This window comes from Sphaeramia orbicularis, unplaced genomic scaffold (genome assembly GCF_902148855.1).
Source record: "Sphaeramia orbicularis unplaced genomic scaffold, fSphaOr1.1, whole genome shotgun sequence".
Taxonomy (NCBI): Eukaryota; Metazoa; Chordata; class Actinopteri; order Kurtiformes; family Apogonidae; genus Sphaeramia; species Sphaeramia orbicularis.
In genome coordinates this window covers 136827-157527 of record NW_021941444.1, presented here as the reverse complement: position 1 = coordinate 157527, position 20701 = coordinate 136827, and the positions used below count along the sequence as shown (strand labels likewise).

Genomic DNA, 20701 nt, shown 5'->3' with positions numbered 1-20701 from the left:
CTTAAACCCCCACTAACACTACTGTCACACATGCTCAGTGTTCTACTGTCTGTGTCTGTGGGGTTAACCCTTAAACCCCCACTAACACTACTGTCACACATGCTCAGTGTTCTACTGTCTGTGTCTGTGGGGTTAACCCTTAAACCCCCACTAACACTACTGTCACACATGCTCAGTGTTCTACTGTCTGTGTCTGTGGGGTTAACCCTTAAACCCCCACTAACACTACTGTCACACATGCTCAGTGTTCTACTGTCTGTGTCTGTGGGGTTAACCCTTAAACCCCCACTAACACTACTGTCACACATGCTCAGTGTTCTACTGTCTGTGTCTGTGGGTTAACCCTTAAACCCCCACTAACACTACTGTCACACATGCTCAGTGTTGTACTGTCTGTGTCTGTGGGGTTAACCCTTAAACCCCCACTAACACTACTGTCACACATGCTCAGTGTTCTACTGTCTGTGTCTGTGGGGTTAACCCTTAAACCCCACTAACACTACTGTCACACATGCTCAGTGTTCTACTGTCTGTGTCTGTGGGGTTAACCCTTAAACCCCCACTAACACTACTGTCACACATGCTCAGTGTTCTACTGTCTGTGTCTGTGGGGTTAACCCTTAAACCCCACTAACACTACTGTCACACATGCTCAGTGTTCTACTGTCTGTGTCTGTGGGGTTAACCCTTAAACCCCCACTAACACTACTGTCACACATGCTCAGTGTTCTACTGTCTGTGTCTGTGGGGTTAACCCTTAAACCCCCACTAACACTACTGTCACAACTACCAAAAGATTGGGTTTTGTCTTTCCCAAGCAATTTATCACCATTTATTCTAATATTATCATCTGTATTTTTCAGTGTAAATCTTGCATTTTTCTATATCTAATTCACGGATCATGTAGATGTTCATTAAAGCTCAGAGTAAATTCAAAGGTTATTATATCAGAAACAGAAAAAACTGAAGAAAAGGTGATTTTTTTCAGTAAAATATATCATTAACTGAACATAATCCAATGATAAATAAATGTGAAAATAAAGACTGGTTGAGAATATACAAGTGGTTTAGAGGCTGGAATTCCCACAGCTGTGGAAATAAATGAAATTATCACAGTTAGAGACGGGTTTACTAAAACTACAGACATTTTGAAACTATAAACAGGTATTTTCTAGGACTTTTAAATGCATTTTTCACTACATTTAATGTTTCTTAAGTAATTTATCACCATTTATTCTAATACTATCATTGGTATTTTGCATTTTTCATTGTAAATCCTGTATTTTCTTATATTTAATTCACTGATCATGTAGATGTTTATTAAAGCTCACAGTAAATTCAAAAGTTGATATATCAAAAACAGAGAAAACTAAAGAAAAAGTGACTTTTTCTGCAAAATCTGTCATTACAGAATATAAACCCAGTGTGTCCATCCACTGGCATTGATCCAATTTTGTTGATTTATTAGGAATTTTTGTTCATTTTGTTGCTTTAATTCAGTTTTTTAGTTCTATTTTTGGCTTCTTTGCACATTATTTACTATTTTGTTGTTTTTTTATTCACTTTTTGTACATTTTATCCACTGTCATTGATCCAACTCCATGGGTTTTACTGGTGAATCAATGTTGTAGGAGATGACGGTGTTTCCACGGTAACTACAGAGCCTCTGAACGTCCAAATATGGTCATATCTGATGACCATGAAAAGATGATGAACTGTATTTGACACCAGTTATTTCCATGTATTGATCGGACTAGTGGATGAGCAGGTGTGACACAGTTCAGATCAGTAGATGGTTGTGGATGTTCGGGTCTTTAAGGGTTAATGAAGCTCAGTCATTCAGGAATAACCAGCGGCATTTGATCCAACTGCACTGGATGAACTGTATTTTCGTTGCTTTTTCCCACAGAATCCGTCCTCCCACCAGCGCTGACATCTACCTCTTCAGCTGAACTAGTAAATGAGGTAAGAGGATTTGTACTAAGTGTGTGACCCGGACCTGGGAGAATTAATCATATCTACGCGTTGAGTCACGGTTGAACATGAACGCTGAAACCAATCGGTCGTACTGTTACAAAACGATGTCAATAACACTCCTGAAAAACCGGCTGAAGCACATCTACAGTAGATGATGAGGAGTCAGAACCAGTGGACACTGTCCTGGAGCTCAAATACTCCGCTATTAGAACAGACCGAGATTTGTTTGAGGGTTTGTTTAGCAATGAAAGTGTCAGAAAATGTGTTTTTGGACAAATTCTTTTGCACCTGTTTTTCCAAGAACTTTTAATATTTGGCCGTTTACCCTCAGGGGTCTGAGCCCATCTGGTCTGTTTTTCAGTACTTTGGATTTTGCCGTCTTCATTTTTTTTTTCAGCACAACTTCATCTGTCTCACAGGTGTCAAACATGCGTCCCGGGGGCCAAATCCAGCCCACCAAAGGGTCCAGTCCGACCCACCAAAGGGTCCAGTCCGACCCACCAAAGGGTCCAGGCTGACTCACCAAAGGGTCCAGTCCGACTCACCAAAGGGTCCAGTCCGACCCACCAAAGGGTCCAGGCTGACCCACCAAAGGGTCCAGTCCGACTCACCAAAGGGTCCAGTCTGACCCACCAAAGGGTCCAGTCCGACCCACCAAAGGGTCCAGGCTGACCCACCAAAGGGTCCAGTCCGACTCACCAAAGGGTCCAGGCTGACCCACCAAAGGGTCCAGTCCGACCCACCAAAGGGTCCAGGCTGACCCACCAAAGGGTCCAGTCCGACTCACCAAAGGGTCCAGTCCGACTCACCAAAGGGTCCAGTCCGACCCACCAAAGGGTCCAGGCTGACCCACCAAAGGGTCCAGTCCGACCCACCAAAGGGTCCAGTCCGACTCACCAAAGGGTCCAGGCTGACTCACCAAAGGGTCCAGGCTGACTCACCAAAGGGTCCAGTCCGACTCACCAAAGGGTCCAGTCCGACCCACCAAAGGGTCCAGGCTGACCCACCAAAGGGTCCAGTCCGACTCACCAAAGGGTCCAGTCCGACCCACCAAAGGGTCCAGGCTGACTCACCAAAGGGTCCAGTCCGACTCACCAAAGGGTCCAGTCCGACCCACCAAAGGGTCCAGGCTGACCCACCAAAGGGTCCAGTCCGACTCACCAAAGGGTCCAGTCTGACCCACCAAAGGGTCCAGGCTGACCCACCAAAGGGTCCAGTCCGACTCACCAAAGGGTCCAGTCCGACTCACCAAAGGGTCCAGTCCGACCCACCAAAGGGTCCAGGCTGACCCACCAAAGGGTCCAGTCCGACCCACCAAAGGGTCCAGTCCGACTCACCAAAGGGTCCAGGCTGACTCACCAAAGGGTCCAGTCCGACTCACCAAAGGGTCCAGTCCGACCCACCAAAGGGTCCAGTCCGACTCACCAAAGGGTCCAGGCTGACCCACCAAAGGGTCCAGTCCGACCCACCAAAGGGTCCAGTCCGACCCACCAAAGGGTCCAGTCCGACTCACCAAAGGGTCCAGGCTGACCCACCAAAGGGTCCAGTCCGACCCACCAAAGGGTCCAGTCCGACTCACCAAAGGGTCCAGTCCGACTCACCAAAGGGTCCAGTCCGACCCACCAAAGGGTCCAGGCTGACCCACCAAAGGGTCCAGTCCGACTCACCAAAGGGTCCAGTCCGACCCACCAAAGGGTCCAGGCTGACCCACCAAAGGGTCCAGTCCGACTCACCAAAGGGTCCAGTCCGACCCACCAAAGGGTCCAGTCCGACCCACCAAAGGGTCCAGTCCGACCCACCAAAGGGTCCAGGCTGACCCACCAAAGGGTCCAGTCCGACCCACCAAAGGGTCCAGGCTGACCCACCAAAGGGTCCAGTCCGACCGCGGGATGAATGTGTGAAATGCAAGAATTACACTGAAGATATGAACAATCAAGGATGTTACAATCATTTTAGGTCAGTTCAACCTAAAGTGGGTCAGAACCAGTAAAATACTATCAGAATAACCTATAAATAATGAAAACCACAAACTTTTCTCTTTGAGCAGTGTGAAAAACAGTAAAATTACACTAAAATGTTTACATTTACAGACTAGCCTTCGACAGAAAATCTGAATAACCTGAAATTTTGAAAGAGAAGTCTGTGGAACTGTACCAGTATTCTGCCTGTTACTAAATGTTTGGTGTATTTGTAGATCCACGGTGATCTGCAAGTTGTGTTGAATATGTATAAATGACAAACTAAGACATAATATTGTTAAATTACACTGACTTTTCTTGAGAATTTTCAGGTTGTTCATATTTGTTCATGTTATGTTCAAGTACGGTTCGTAGATGTAAACATTTTCATTTTGGAATTTGACTTTTTTCACTCAAAAACAGAGAAAAAAATTCTGGAGTTGACATTATTTATCAGTTCGTATCCTATTATTTATATTATTTTACTGGTCCGGCCCACTTTAGAACATACTAGTCTGTATGTGGAACTGAACTATAATGAGTTTGACACCTTTCATCTATATCATCTATTATTTTTTCACTTTAACCTACTATAAAAACACAAAAGGACAAAAAACACAAAAAATCTAAAATCCGATTTGAAAAATGTATATAATTTATTGCATAAATAACACACAGATGCCTTTTCAAAGACTTTAAAAGTGAATATTGGTTCCAAATATTAGGTATAGACAATTAAAATAGTAAATTAGAGCTGAAACGATTAATCCATTAGGTGCTTGAAGCCAATGCAAAAATTCCCGATTCGATTAATCGACTTGAATTGATTGAAGGGAAATATTCTGTCGATTTTCCTGAATTGAAGCTTCTTTGTGCGTCACAATAAGTGTCCGTGTGAAACACAACAGTGGAACCAATGTTTAACAGCAGAGAAATGAAGGAAACAAAGCTGTGATTCAGGAGAACTGTGGTGGAATGATTTTTTTGGATCACTTTGAGTCAATTGATTGTTTCAGCTCTGTAATAAATTCAAACTATACTCAAATATTTGACATAAAAGCAGATCTTTACAAAGGCGCCCACCCCCCCCAGTTCAGGTGGGGGTCATCCTCACCCTTATCTGTAATGCTAATACAGTCTGTGGATTAGAATCTGCAGATTCATCCAGTTTTTTCTGTTTTGAAAAAGGATAAAAAATGTCGTAGATGTGGTCAGAAATCTACCCCCCCCACACCTCATTACCTCCGCCAAGGAGGTCCTGTTTTTGCCAGGGTTTGTCTGTTTGTCTGTCTGTCCGTTAGTGTGCAACTTAACTCAAAAAGTTATGGACAGATTTGGATGAAATTTTCAGGGTTTGTTGGAAATGCGATGAGGAAGAAATGATGAAATTTTGGTGGTGATCGGGGGTGGGGGGGCCCACGGGGGGGGCCACTGATCAGCCTTGGCGGAGGTCTGCGCTCTCCGAGTGCTTCTAGTTTTCATACTTTTATCCAGGTTTGTTTGCTCTGGTTTCAAACCATCATATCTCTGGTTGTATTTGTTCTATCAACATCAAATAAAAAGTGTCGGAGTGTTTCCTCAGTGGTCTACGTGACCGACTTCCGACGCTATGACATATTGAATATGTCATGTGATTGAGTCACGGGGCCGTGACCGTGGAGCCCTAAGGGTGAACCATCATTATTATCTGTAGTGACCCTGGAAACGCTCAGGAATGTTCACAGCATCCAATCAAAACAGTGACATTTACAAAGTTATTATAAAAAACTGATCAAACTTTAGCAAAATATATGAGTTTTTTTTACCTCTCTCTCTCTCTCTCTCTCCTAAAAGCCTGACTAGGAACCAAGGTTCTTATCATTAATGAAAACGAACCAAATGACCAAAACTACAACTAAAAAAACATGTTCGTTAACTGAAATAAATAAAAACTATAATTAAAAGAAAACATAACTAACTGAAACTGTATTGTGTGTTTACTAAACTAACTAAAACAGATACAAATTCTGGATCAAATTCCCTTGGTTTTGGTCTTTGTCAATGTCAGATTGATGTTAAATGGATTTCTTTGTCTCTCTCAGTTTTCTGTGCTGTCTCCATACGACACTTTTTGCTCCGTCACTTGTGTTCACTTGTGGTTTCCAGTCGTCTTCTGGTCCCCACTCTACCTGGAAACATGGAGACTAAAGCAGCAGAGTCCTGTCTGGGATTGATTTGAATAGGAGCACAGAGAAGAAGAGAAAAGAGACCACTGAACTACAACTGAACTACAACTGAAACTACAACTGAACTACAACTGAACTACAACTAAACTACAACTGAACTACAACTGAACTACAACTGAACTACAACTGAACTACAACTAAACTACAACTGAACTACAACTGAACTACAACTGAACTACAACTGAACTACAACTAAACTACAACTGAACTACAACTAAACTACAACTGAACTACAACTGAACTACAACTGAACTACAACTGAACTACAACTAAACTAAAACTACAACTAAACTAAAACTAAACTACAGCTAAACTACAACTAAATTACAACTAAACTAAAACTACAACTACAACTAAACTACAACAAACTAAAACTACAACTAAACTACAACTAAACTACAACTGAACTACAACTAAACTAAACTACAACTAAACTACAACTAAATTACAACTAAACTAAAACTACAACTAAACTAAAACTAAACTACAGCTAAACTAAAACTACAACTAAACTACAACTAAACTACAGCTAAACTAAAACTACAACTAAACTAAAACTAAACTACAACTAAACTACAGCTAAACTAAAACTACAACTAAACTAAAACTAAGCTACAACCAAACTACAACTACAACTAAACTACAACTAAACTACAGTAAACTAAACTACAACTAAACTACAACTAAAACTAAACTACAACTAAACTACAGCTAAACTAAGACTACAACTAAACTACAACTAAACTACAACTAAACTAAAACTAAGCTACAACTAAACTAAAACTAAACTACAACTAAACTAAAACTAAACTACAGCTAAAGTACAACGAAACTACAGCTAAACTACAACTAAACTAAAACTAAACTACAACTAAACTACAACTGAACTAAAACTAAAACTGAACTAAAACTAAACTACAGCTAAACTACAACTAAACTACAGCTAAACTACAACTAAACTACAACTGAACTAAAACTGAACTACAACTAAACTAAAACCAAACTACAACTAAACTACAGCTAAACTACAACTGAACTAAAACTGAACTACATCTAAACTAAAACTAAACTAAAACCAAACTACAACTAAACTACAGCTAAACTACAACTAAACTACAGCTGAACTAAAACTAAACTACAACTGAACTACAACTGAACTACAACTAAACTAAAACTAAACTAAAACCAAACTACAACTAAACTACAACTAAACTACAGCTAAACTACAACTAAACTACAGCTGAACTAAAACTAAACTACAACTGAACTAAAACTGAACTACAACTAAACTAAAACTAAACTAAAACCAAACTACAACTAAACTACAACTAAACTACAGCTAAACTACAACTAAACTACAACTGAACTAAAACTGAACTACAACTAAACTAAAACTAAACTAAAACCAAACTACAACTAAACTACAACTGAACTAAAACTAAACTAAAACCAAACTACAACTAAACTACAACTAAACTACAGCTAAACTACAACTAAACTACAGCTGAACTAAAACTGAACTACAACTAAACTAAAACTAAACTAAAACCAAACTACAACTAAACTACAACTAAACTACAGCTGAACTACAACTAAACTACAGCTGAACTAAAACTAAACTACAACTAAACTAAAACTAAACTAAAACCAAACTACAACTAAACTACAACTAAACTACAGCTGAACTAAAACTAAACTACAACTAAACTAAAACTAAACTAAACTACAACGAAACATTTAGAAAATAATGAAAGCTAATAAAAACTATCAATCCTGCTCTAAAAACGAATTAAAACAAACTGAATTAGAGAAAAAAAGTCCAAACTGAATCAAACTCTGGTGGAAATCCTCAACTATTGGAACCTTGCTGGGGACTGCAGATGGAAACTACCAACAGCTCTCATCTCCTTCTGTGAATCATCAATTACTGCAGCTCGTTTGTAACAGGCAGAAGTTCTACTATATAATTTGCGTTGTTCCAATCAAATAAACTTAATAAATAAATGAGATAAAATTAACTGAGCAATAGAACAAACCACGTGTGATTCATTGATGAATTAATGATGCAGAACATGACGCGTGTCTACGTCGACCACAGAGTTTCTGACAGAAACAAGTGCAGAAACTGCGTAACACCTGAATTATTGAAGCACCGTGATAGGAGTAGTGGTGGAGAAGTTCTTCCAGATGGTAGAGCTGTAGCTGCTGTTGGACGCCGGCGGCTGTTTGGGTCTTTGGGGGTTAAAGATGAACCCTCTCAAGTGTTGTGTTTGATTCTCGTAGCTCTGTTTTTTCTGAACCCACACACTCCCAGTTTTCTTTTAGTTTCATTATTCACATCAGGACTCCGACAGAGCGGGAACATGCAGATCGTGTTTCCTTGATCATGGTTTATCAGTGTCGATACTTCCTTTGAGGTCAGTTTTGACACAGTTCTGCATCTGAACAGCTTTACTCCTTAAGAGACACAGTCTAATAGTTTTGGATTTTCCACTATAGTTTAGTTGTGTTTAGTTTAGACTTTTTTTCTCTAATTCAGTTTGTTTTAATTTGTTTTTAGAGCAGGTTTGATAGTTTTTATTAGTTTTCATTTTTTTCTAAATGCTTAGTTTAAGGGGGGGGGGGGGGGGCTTATTTCAGGAAAATGTTCAGATTCAACTTTAGTCCAGATTTTCTAATGCTCCCATGTCTGAGGAATACAAAAATGTGAACAAATTTTAAATCAACAACCCCCCCCCCCCCCCCCCCCAAAAAAAAAAAAAATTACTTTTTCAACCCTGACAAAGTGGCATTTGTGTCAGCTTTAAACCTGAAGTACAATGTGTCAGTCTGCTCATACTGGAACTGACAGGTGTTTGTGGGACACAGGTCATGTGTTCAGAGTGGTTTGAACTATGAAAGGTCACATTAGAGGTCAAAGGTCACCCAAATGGTCCAAATGCATATGTGATGGAACTCAGCTGTTCATGTGGGTTCTTCCAAATGTTGGGCTCAGGTTCTCTCCTCAGAACACATCTACTGACCACAAACCACTGACATTCAACCAGACACATTGGACACACCTGTTTCCTCATGTCTTCTGCACAGACATGAAAACAGAACAGACGGCAGTTTGACAGCACTGACATGTACATGAACCTGTCCTGTTGTGGGCGACACAGCGGTGCAGTGGATAGCACTTGGCGGCAAATTCAAACGTTCTGTCCATGTTTGAATCTGTAGTCTGTACTGTGTCTGTAAAGGGCCAAGGGGGGGGGGGCAGCACCAGGAAACCAGAGGAACACAACTGAGGACATATTTGATCACATGTCAGAATGGGATGAATTTTTGAAAAAAAAAAAAAAAAAACTAGTCATTTTGGTGACCTTTGACCTCCACCATGACCTTTGACATCAGACTGTTCCTAGTCCACAGTACTGTGTCCATACAGTCTGGCACTGACAGGATCATGAACCGTCCCATCATGAACAGATTTAGACACTGAAGTGGACAAAAGAGTGGAGGAGCTGAAAGAGCAGATTTACAGAGGGAGAAAAGGAACTTCCGGGGGGGGGGTTTGGACGAAGTTTCCCAAAAATTCCACAGGAGTGTTTAGAACATCTTGTTGCATCAGAAAATCAGGGCTAATGTGGTATTTGATGTTAAGCCCCCCCCCACTTAGTTGTAGTTTAGTTGTAGTTTAGTTGTAGTTTAGTTTAGTTTTAGTTTAGTTGTAGTTTAGTTTTAGTTTAGTTGTAGTTTAGTTTTAGTGGTAGTTTAGTTTTAGTTTAGTTGTAGTTTAGTTTAGTTTAGTTTTAGTTTAGTTGTAGTTTAGTTTTAGTGGTAGTTTAGTTTAGTTTAGTTTTAGTTTAGTTTAGTTTTAGTTTAGTTGTAGTTTAGTTTTAGTTTAGTTGTAGTTTAGTTTTAGTGGTAGTTTAGTTTTAGTTTAGTTTAGTTGTAGTTTAGTTTTAGTTTAGTTGTAGTTTAGTTTTAGTTTAGTTGTAGTTTAGTTTTAGTGGTAGTTTAGTTTTAGTTTAGTTGTAGTTTAGTTTCAGTTTTAGTTGTAGTTTAGTTGTAGTCTTGTTTTAGTTTAGTTTAGTTGTAGTTTAGTTTTAGTTTAGTTTAGTTTAGTTGTAGTTTAGTTTTAGTTTAGTTGAAGTTTAGTTTTAGTTTTAGTTGTAGTTTAGTTGTAGTCTTGTTTTAGTTTAGTTTAGTTGTAGTTTAGTTTTAGTTTAGTTTAGTTTAGTTGTAGTTTAGTTTTAGTTTAGTTGAAGTTTAGTTTTAGTTGAAGTTTAGTTTTAGTTTTAGTTTAGTTTAGTTGTAGTTTAGTTGTAGTTTAGTTTAGTTGTAGTTTAGTTTCAGGTTTAGTTTAGTTCAGTTGTAGTTTAGTTTAGTTGTAGTTTAGTTTTAGTGGTAGTTTAGTTTTAGTTTAGTTTAGTTGTAGTTTAGTTTTAGTTTAGTTGTAGTTTAGTTTTAGTTTAGTTGTAGTTTAGTTTTAGTGGTAGTTTAGTTTTAGTTTAGTTGTAGTTTAGTTTCAGTTTTAGTTGTAGTTTAGTTGTAGTCTTGTTTTAGTTTAGTTTAGTTGTAGTTTAGTTTTAGTTTAGTTTAGTTTAGTTGTAGTTTAGTTTTAGTTTAGTTGAAGTTTAGTTTTAGTTGAAGTTTAGTTTTAGTTTTAGTTTAGTTTAGTTTAGTTTAGTTGTAGTTTAGTTGTAGTTTAGTTTAGTTGTAGTTTAGTTTCAGGTTTAGTTTAGTTCAGTTGTAGTTTAGTTTAGTTGTAGTTTAGTTGTAGTTCAGTTGTAGTTTAGTTGTAGTTCAGTTGTAGTTCAGTTGTAGTTTAGTTGTAGTTCAGTTGTAGTTCAGTTGTAGTTTAGTTGTAGTTTAGTTGTAGTTTAGTTTTTAGTTCAGTTGTAGTTCAGTTGTAGTTCAGTTGTAGTTCAGTTGTAGTTTAGTTGTAGTTCAGTTGTAGTTCAGTTGTAGTTTAGTTGTAGTTTAGTTTTTAGTTCAGTTGTAGTTCAGTTGTAGTTCAGTTTAGTTGTAGTTCAGTTGTAGTTCAGTTGTAGTTCAGTTTAGTTGTAGTTTAGTTGTAGTTCAGTTGTAGTTCAGTTGTAGTTTAGTTGTAGTTCAGTTGTAGTTCAGTTGTAGTTCAGTGGTCTCTTTTCTCTTCTTCTCTGTGCTCCTATTCAAATCAATCCCAGACAGGACTCTGCTGCTTTAGTCTCCATGTTTCCAGGTAGAGTGGGGACCAGAAGACGACTGGAAACCACAAGTGAACACAAGTGACGGAGCAAAAAGTGTCGTATGGAGACAGCACAGAAAACTGAGAGAGACAAAGAAATCCATTTAACATCAATCTGACATTGACAAAGACCAAAACCAAGGGAATTGGATCCAGAATTTGTATCTGTTTTAGTTAGCTTTAGTAAACACACAATACAGTTTCAGTTAGTTATGTTTTTTTCTTTTAATTATAGTTTTATTTATTTCAGTTAACGAACATGTTTTTACAGTTCTAGTTTTGGTCATTTGGTTAGTTTTCGTAAACAATAATAACCTTGGACACAATCATTAAAAACCCTGAGCCTCGTCCATGAAATGACTTCATTGCTGGAGTTCAGTTTGTAATAACATCCTTCTTTATCTCCTCTGTTCGTTTCATCCCAGTCCAGTGAGCCTGACTCGCACAACGAGTTTGAGGTCGTCACCGAGGAGCCGGAGGTGGATAAACCCCGGCTGGTGGTCCCCCTCACCCCCTTGGAGAAAGAGAACGCCCTGGTGACCCTGCTGGATCCCACGGCGGTCCCGGATGACGACGACAGTGATGATGGGTTGGCGGCGGTGATTGTGGAGCCGGGGGAGGGCGGCGATCAGCCCCCGGTCCCAGACGACATTACCGATGAGTCAGAGGCAATTTCTGAGAGTCAGCCCGAGCCGTCAAATCAAGAGGAGGAGGAAGAAGAACTGCTGATCTTTTCGCATAAGATTGAAACCATTCATCATAGCGAAACGGGAGAACTTGTGAGAGACTACGTCCTGACGCCTCCCACGATAATCGAGCTGGAGACGGATGCTCCATACATCAGTCTGTCTCCAAACCTGTTACCTGAGGAAGACCGGAGTCCTGTCGACAAAGACGATGCCAGTTTGAATATTGTTCAGCTTCTAGCGACCACACAGATGGTATTAACCCCAGCCCCCGCAGAAGAGGAGTTCACAACGCTGGCAGACACCACAGAACAGCCGCCCACTCAGCCAATCACAGTCCTCAAACAAGATGAAGCAGTGAACGCCCTCCCAGATGAGGAGGAGGAGGAGGAGGTCCATCTGGTACTCCCTGAGGTTCATGACCCTGGGGTATCAATGGTAACAGACAAAGAGGAAACTTCAGACCTAGAAGCTGAAGTTGAACCTCTAGAACCTGAAAAAGACCTTGACGTACTTGAGATTTTAGAGCCAACACCTGAGCAAATTGAAGTTTTTGTACCAGAAGTACTTGAAGAAAGTGAGGAGGAGGTGGTGGCTGCAGAGCCAGAGGAAAAAGATGAGGAGCTTGAAGTCATGGAAGTTTCTGAAGCACCACCACCACCAGAATCAAAGCCAGAATCAAGCGAAGTTAAGGTTTTGAAGGAAACGGAGCCAGCTTCGGAACCAAAAGAAGAAATAGTTGCTCCTACAGAAGAGGTTGAAGAACTAGAACAGGGTATATTTGAGGTGTTGTATCCATCACCAGAGACTGACATTAAAATTTTTGAGGGTTCTGAAGTAGTTCCAGAGGAAGATGGAGGTTTGGTCATTTCAGAAGTTGGTCCTGAACCGGAGGAAGGTGGGGTTTTGGTGGACGTTTCAGAAGAAGAAGAGGAGAAAGTAGTTGAACCTGCCAGATCTGAAGAAGCAGTTCTGGAAGCAGAGGAAGTTGAGGACACGATATACGTCAAACCGGTTGAAGAAGAGATTGTTGTGGTACCAAAACTTGAGGATGAAGTTGTAGAATCACAAAAGGAAGAGGAGGCAAAGATTCCTGAACCAGAAGTAATTCAGGTTGAATCTCCTTCAGAAGACGAGGGTGTTGTTGACACAGCAGAACTTAAACCAGAACCAGAAGTGCCAGAACCTGAAGTTATAGGAGCTGGAGGTGAGGTAGGTGAGGATTCAAAAGCAGAGCCAGACCAAGAGGTAGAGGTTGTAGAGGTGGAGGTGTTGCCTCCAGAACTAAAACCAGAACCAGGAACTCCAATACTTGAAGTGATAGAAACTGAGACTGAGGTAGTGGAAGCTCCAAAACCAGAGCAGGATCTGGGTAAGGATGCAGAACCAGATGAAGCAGTAGAGATTGTAGAACCAGAACCACCAGTGCCTGAAGTGACAAAAACTGGGGTCAAGGTTGTTGAAGATGTGGAAATGGAGCAGGATCTGGGTAAAGACGTAGAACCCAGTGAAGTGTTTGTCATTGAGGTGTCTCCAGAACCAGAACCAGAGGAGGGTGTAGTTGAGGGTGTTAAACCAGAAGAAGAGGTAGTAATACTACCAATGCCTGAGGAGGAACCAGTGGACGTCTCAGAACCAGAACCAGAGAATGTTTTGGAACATCTTCCACAAGAACCAGGGGAGGATATTGTTGAAGATGTTAAACCAGAAGGAGAAGTAGTGGTGGTTCTAGGACCTGAGGAAGAACCTGTGGACATTGCAGAACCGGAACTCCCATCAGAACCAAAAGAGGAAGTAGTGGTGGTTCTAGGACCTGAGGAAGAAGAACTGGAACTCCCATCAGAACCAAAAGAGGAAGTACTTGTGGATCTCAAACCAGAAGGAGAGTTAGTGGTGGTTCCACTGCCAGAGGAGGAACCAGATAACATTTTAGAACCAGAACTTCCTTCAAAACCAGAGGACATTTCAGAACCAGAACTTCCACAAGAACCAGAAGAGGAAGTACTTGTGGATCTTAAACCTGAAGAGGAAGTAGTGGTGGTTCCACTGCCAGAGGTGGAACCAGAGGACATTTTAGAACCAGAACTTTCTTCAAAACCAGAAGAGGAAGTAATTACAGATCTTAAACCAGAAGGAGAAGTACTGGTGGTTCCATTGCCAGAGGAGGAACCAGAGGACATTTCAGAACCAGAAATTCCTTCAAAACCAGAAGAGGAAGTAATTACAGATCTTAAACCAGAAGGAGAAGTAGTGGTGGTTCCACTGCTAGAGGAGGAACCAGAGGACATTTTAGAACCAGAACTTTCTTCAAAACCAGAAGAGGAAGTAATTACAGATCTTAAACCAGAAGGAGAAGTAGTGGTGGTTCCATTGCCAGAGGAGGAACCAGAGGACATTTCAGAACCAGAAATTCCTTCAAAACCACAGGACATTTCAGAACCAGAACTTCCACCAGAACCAGAAGAGGAAGAAGTTGTAGATCTTAAACCGGAAGGAGAAATAGTGGTGGTTCTACTGCCAGAGGAGGAGCCAGTGGACATTTCAGAACCAGAACATCCTTCAGAATCAGAGGATTTAGTAGATAAATCTGAACTACAACCAGACAAAAGTGTGGCTGAAGTTTTACCACCAGCAGAAGATCTACCGGGGATTTTAGAGCCAGAACCCACACCAGACAAAGAAATAGCTGAGCCAGAACCAGAACCCGAGGCAGCTGTTACTGAACCGCCAGCAGAATCCATTAAAATCCTTCGTCCACTGGATGGGAGGGACACCCTTTACTTTGGAGAAGACACTCTTCAGGTTGTTGAAGAGTCAGACTTTCTTCAGCCTGTTGGACCGGACCAGTACCGCCCATTTGAAGACAACCTCCCCGTCGTACCAATAGACATCCAGCGTTCTCCAGAGACACCCGTTCAGGAGAAGCCCGTCATCAATGACCTTTACATCCTGGAGGACAGTGACGGCGTGGACGTACCAGAAGAAGGTGACGTTGGAAGTGACACCACGTCAGAAACTGCCCTGAGTGATCTAGAGGTGGAAACCACGTCTGGTGCTCCAGGTGAGGAACCGCCATCAAATGAGATTCAAATCAGATTAGAAGCATTAGATCATGTTAATAGAACGTCCTCTGACATATTAACGATGTGTTTTATGCAGGTGGGTCATAAATGTGTGAAAGGAAGCAGACATGAAACACCGTTAATTAATTTCCAAGCGCTGAAGTTATTGAGACACATACGGCGCCAAAGGGAACATATGTTCTGATAATCAGACCGACTTTATGGATTATATGAAGAATATTAACTCAGAATGAAAGAGTAGATTCAATCTGAAAATTAGGCATTAGTTTGGAAACCTCCAAGTTTAACAAGTTAAACCAGGGCTGTCAAACATGCACCCCCCAAAGGTTCCAGTCCCACCCCTGGGATGAATTTACAGAGTGTCTAAACTCCACAGTCCAGGCTGTGGAACTCATGTTAGTGTGGGTTCCACATCCAGACCAATCTGATCTACAGTCCAATAATAACAGCAGAAGAACCCACAAAAAGAATAACTGCAGATTTACTGCTGGGTTTGATGGAAAAATAATATTCCATTATGTCTGTAAATAAGGACAACTACAAATGTTTGTCTTTGTTTTAGTGCAAAAAATCACATTAAATTGTGAAACTCTTTCCATTTCCAAACTCTCCTGTACCAATAAAATGTGACTAACCTGAACAAATGTGTCCAACCTGAAATGTCTGTATTAAATTCAGTCCAGTTTGAACTCTTTTCTTCCTGTTCCTCAGTGTTTAGTGTCTTTGGAGATCTGATCCAGAATGCACATGGACTAATGAGAAGTGGAGGAAGAAGACTGAGAAAATTACACTGATTTTACTGAAGAAATTTAATTATTTTCAGGTTATTCACATCTTTTTTGTTTGGATAGTTTATAAAAGTAAATATTTTCATAGTTTAATGGGGTTTTTTCACTCAAACACAGACATAAATTGTCAGTTGTCATTCTTTCTGGGTTCTTCTGTTCTTATTTTCCTGGTTGGGTCCACTGCAGATCAGATCAGACTGAATGTGGAACTTGAAAGAACAGGAGTTTAGAACCCTGAATTAAATCAATAAGTAGTTTTAGTTTGTAGTGCTCACATAAATATCCACATCTGTCACTGGAAATAAATTCACTTCATATCTACAGTCCAGTACGTTGGCATATATGGCAGAACTTCACAGATCATTATTCTAAAGACTGAGGATAATTTTAGGTCATTTTTTCATATTTCAAAGTATAAATACTACATATAGACCCTTAAACTAGAGCCTCTAAAGGATTTCTACTTGATTTGACCTATAAGTTAGCATTTATCAGTGTAGTTTTTATATGGTTATTGTATTTCAGTAAGAGGGTTTAAGATGGCTGAAGTTCATTCTCTCGCTCTCTTTTAAGGGTTTTTTTTTTTATGCTGTTTTTTACTAATATCCTTAAGTTGGTAACATTCATTTCACTCACAGTGAAGTCTGTTCATAGTCTTAGACACTGGTGGATCCTCCCATAAGAAACTGCTACGTTTGTAAATGAAAAGTACAGGCTTTCACATCATTTTGGCTCATTCTTGTCACCATATGTGTACAAACATCTGGAAAAGTAAGTGAATAAACTAAAAAACTTAGACATAAGTATAGACGACCTACAGGGAAAAGTCATTTAGACAGCTGATGTGCTGCAGTAGGAAAACCCTGACTGAACCACATTAACTTTTCAGCTCTAGTTCTAGCCCTAGATTTCGTTAACCTCAGGAACCCCACCGCCAAGGACTTCTGTGTGTGGTTGAATCAGCAGATTGGTTTTTGTAATTTGTGGAAATCCTTTGTGTGAACTCATTGTAATTCAGCTTCTTTTCCTGACATTTTAAAGAAGCCACAGCTCCAGAGAAGGAAGACCGACCCGAGGCCACGGAAGACGGAGACCACTTGTCAGAGGAAACACCAGAAAGTGATTCATCCCCTGGAAAAGACGCCAGAGTAACGGTCGGACCAGTTTCCCATTTCTTCCCTACGCCCCCGGCAACTTCATTCGACGTATCTGAAGTGGCTTCACCCAGGCCGACCATAGACACTGGACTGTTCGAGGTCGCAGAGGAATCTGGTCCAGCTTCTTTGGAGGATGAGATGGAAACGGAGCCGTCCGTCATCATTATCGACGAAGATTTAGATGAGACGGTGGAGGACGGAGCTCCGAGCCGAACCGACCCACCATTTACAGCCGAAGACGTCATCGTAGGAGGTGTACAGGACTTGGCAGTGGAGCTGGACCACACTGATGTGGCGCCGACGGAGGCGACCGAGTTGCCGGTGGACGAGGGGAGTGGCCTCCAGTCGGCGGTCGAGGAAACAACCACCGGCGTCAGCGTCACGGCCCCGCCTCCACTGAAGTATGTGACGACGCCCTACATGACCACGGCGCCCCAGGGCAGGGAGCTGGTGGTCTTCTTCAGTCTGCGTGTCACCAACATGAACTTCTCAGACGACCTTTTCAACAAGACGTCGTCGGAGTACAGAACCCTGGAGAACACCTTCCTCGACGTGGTGAGTACTGAAAGATCGTCCAATGGAGACGCTCCGATCTGTATCTGCAACCAATGATTTCAACCGTGTAGCGTCAGGTTCGTTCTGCTCGGTAGTTCTTCTAGGTTCAACCGGACATGTTTGGCTCTTTTGAAAACCTTTTGTCTCTTGGAAGTCTCTGAAGAAGACTCTGACGAGAGCCGAAACACTTTCAAAAGAGCGAAACAAGTCCAGTTGAACCTAGAAGGACTACTAAGAAAAAGATTTCAGTTGATGCAAAGACTAAAACATTTGTGAAAGGTTTGGTGTAGAAAGGCGACTGTTGGTTTATTCTCTACAGGTTTATGGTCCAAAGGTTAGAATAGACTGTAAATAACAGCGGCTCAGTGTCTGTTAAAGGTGAAATTACACAAATTCATGGTCATTTTTGAGGAGACCCCACCCAAGCAACTGACATTCATCAAGTCAAACTGACAGAAGTTTCATAGTGTCTGTAAATACTCTATGAATTTGTTGCTGGACTCAAAAATATCATGTGTCATCAAGCACTGTTGGTTAACCGACGTAGAAAATGAAGAGAACATGAAATAAAACACCGACTCGATTAGAAAATGTGTCATTATCAGTGAACATGAAATAAAACACCGACTCGATTAGAAAATGTGTCATTATCAGTGAACATGAAATAAAACACCGACTCGATTAGAAAATGTGTCATTATCAGTGAACATGAAATAAAACACCGACTCGATTAGAAAATGTGTCATTATCAGTGAACATGAAATAAAACACCGACTCGATTAGAAAATGTGTCATTATCAGTGAACATGAAATAAAACACCGACTCGATTAGAAAATGTGTCATTATCAGTGAACATGAAATACCCACACGCCTCAGAAAGTAAAGTCAGTGAACATCCCATCAGATGACATCCTTTTATCCAGGGTGTGATTTGTCAAATAAACAGAGGGTGGTGGTGGTGGGGGGGTTATACATGTGGGGTTGCAGTCCATAACTAACAGAACTAACTTTACTAACATAACTAACTTTACTAACATAACTAACTTAACTAACATACCTAACATAACTAACTTAACTAACTTTACTAACATAACTAACTTTACTAACATAACTAACTTAACAACTGACTTAACTAACTTAACTAACATAACTAACTTAACTAACTTTACTAACATAACTAACTTAACTAACATACCTAACATAACTAACTTAACTAACTTTACTAACATAACTAACTTAACATAACTGACTTAACTAACTTAACTAACATAACTAACTTTACTAACATAACTAACTTAACTAACTTTACTAACATAACTAACTTAACTAACTTTACTAACATAACTAACTTAACTAACTTTACTAGCATAACTAACTTAACATAACTGACTTAACTAACTTAACTAACATAACTAACTTAACTAACTTTACTAACATAACTAACTTAACTAACTTTACTAACATAACTAACATAACTAACTTTACTAACATAACTAACTTAACTAACATACCTAACATAACTGACTTAACTAACTTAACTAACATAACTAACTTTACTAACTTTACTAACATAACTAACTTAACTAACTTTACTAGCATAACTAACAGAACTAACTTTACTAACATAACTAACATAACTAACTTTACTAACATAACTAACTTAAAATAACTGACTTAACTAACTTAACCAACATAACTAACTTTACTAGCATAACTAACATAACTAACTTTACTAACATAACTAACATAACTAATTTAACATAACTAACTTAACTAACATAACTAACTTTACTAACATAACTAACTTTACTAGCATAACTAACATAACTAACTTTACTAACATAACTAACTTAACTGTCTTTACTAACATAACTAACTTTACTAACTTAACTAACATATCTAACATAACTAACTTTACTAACATAACTAACTTAACTGACTTTACTAACTTAACTAACTTTACTAACATAACTAACTTAACTAACATACCTAACATAACTAACTTAACTAACACAACTAACTTAACTAACTTTACTAACATAACTAACTTAACTAACATACCTAACATAACTAACTTTACTAACATAACTAACTTAACTAACACAACTAACTTAACTAACTTTACTAACATAACTAACTTAACTAACATAACTAACTTTACTAACTAACATAACTAACATAACTAACTTTACTAACTTTACTAACATAACTAACTTAACTAACTTTACTAACATAACTAACATAACTAACTTTACCAACTTTACTAACATAACTAACTTAACTAACTTAACTAACTTTACTAACATAACTAACTTAACTAACATACCTAACATAACTAACTTTACTAACATAACTAACTTAACTAACACAACTAACTTAACTAACTTTACTAACATAACTAACTTAACTAACATAACTAACTTTACTAACATAACTAACATAACTAACTTTACTAACATAACTAACTTTACTAACTTTACTAACATAACTAACTTAACTAACTTTACTAACATAACTAACATAACTAACTTTACTAACTTTACTAACATAACTAACTTAACTAACTTTACTAACATAACTAACTTAACTAACATAACTAACTTTACTAACATAACTAACTTAACTAACATAGCTAGCTTAACTAACTTAACTAATTTAACTAACATAACTAACAGAACTAACTTTACTAACATAACTAACTTAACTAACATAGCTAGCTTAACTAACTTAACTAATTTAACCAACATAACTAACTGAACTAACAGAACTAACTTAACTAACATAGCTAGCTTAACTAACTTAACTAATTTCACTAACATAACTAACTTAACTGGTGCTGGTGTAAAACTTTCCATCCTTTCCTGGTCCGACTCCAGCTTCTATTCCTCGATTATTCAGCAGATCTTACACCAGATGTTCACTCCTTCTAACCTGTGTCCACTGGCCCCCCTCCACTGTTCTATGCCCCCCCGCACACACACACACACAAATGTTGGGCCCCATGGATTTTGTCACGTCCCCCCCCCCCCCCCCCCCAAAGGATGAAATTCATTGAG

General features: G+C 39.5%; 1 protein-coding gene across 1 annotated transcript in view; it reads left to right on the top strand.

Annotated features, from left to right (window-relative positions):
- The window catches only part of LOC115415767 (titin-like), a 108004-nt gene that overhangs the window by 65196 nt on the left and 22107 nt on the right, over positions 1-20701 (top strand). Inside the window, exons 11-14 of the mRNA XM_030129410.1 lie at positions 1910-1965; positions 11801-13859; positions 13923-15122; positions 16974-17644. Coding sequence (XP_029985270.1) covers positions 1910-1965; positions 11801-13859; positions 13923-15122; positions 16974-17644 — 3986 coding nt within the window. The remainder of the gene's footprint in view (positions 1-1909; positions 1966-11800; positions 13860-13922; positions 15123-16973; positions 17645-20701) is intronic.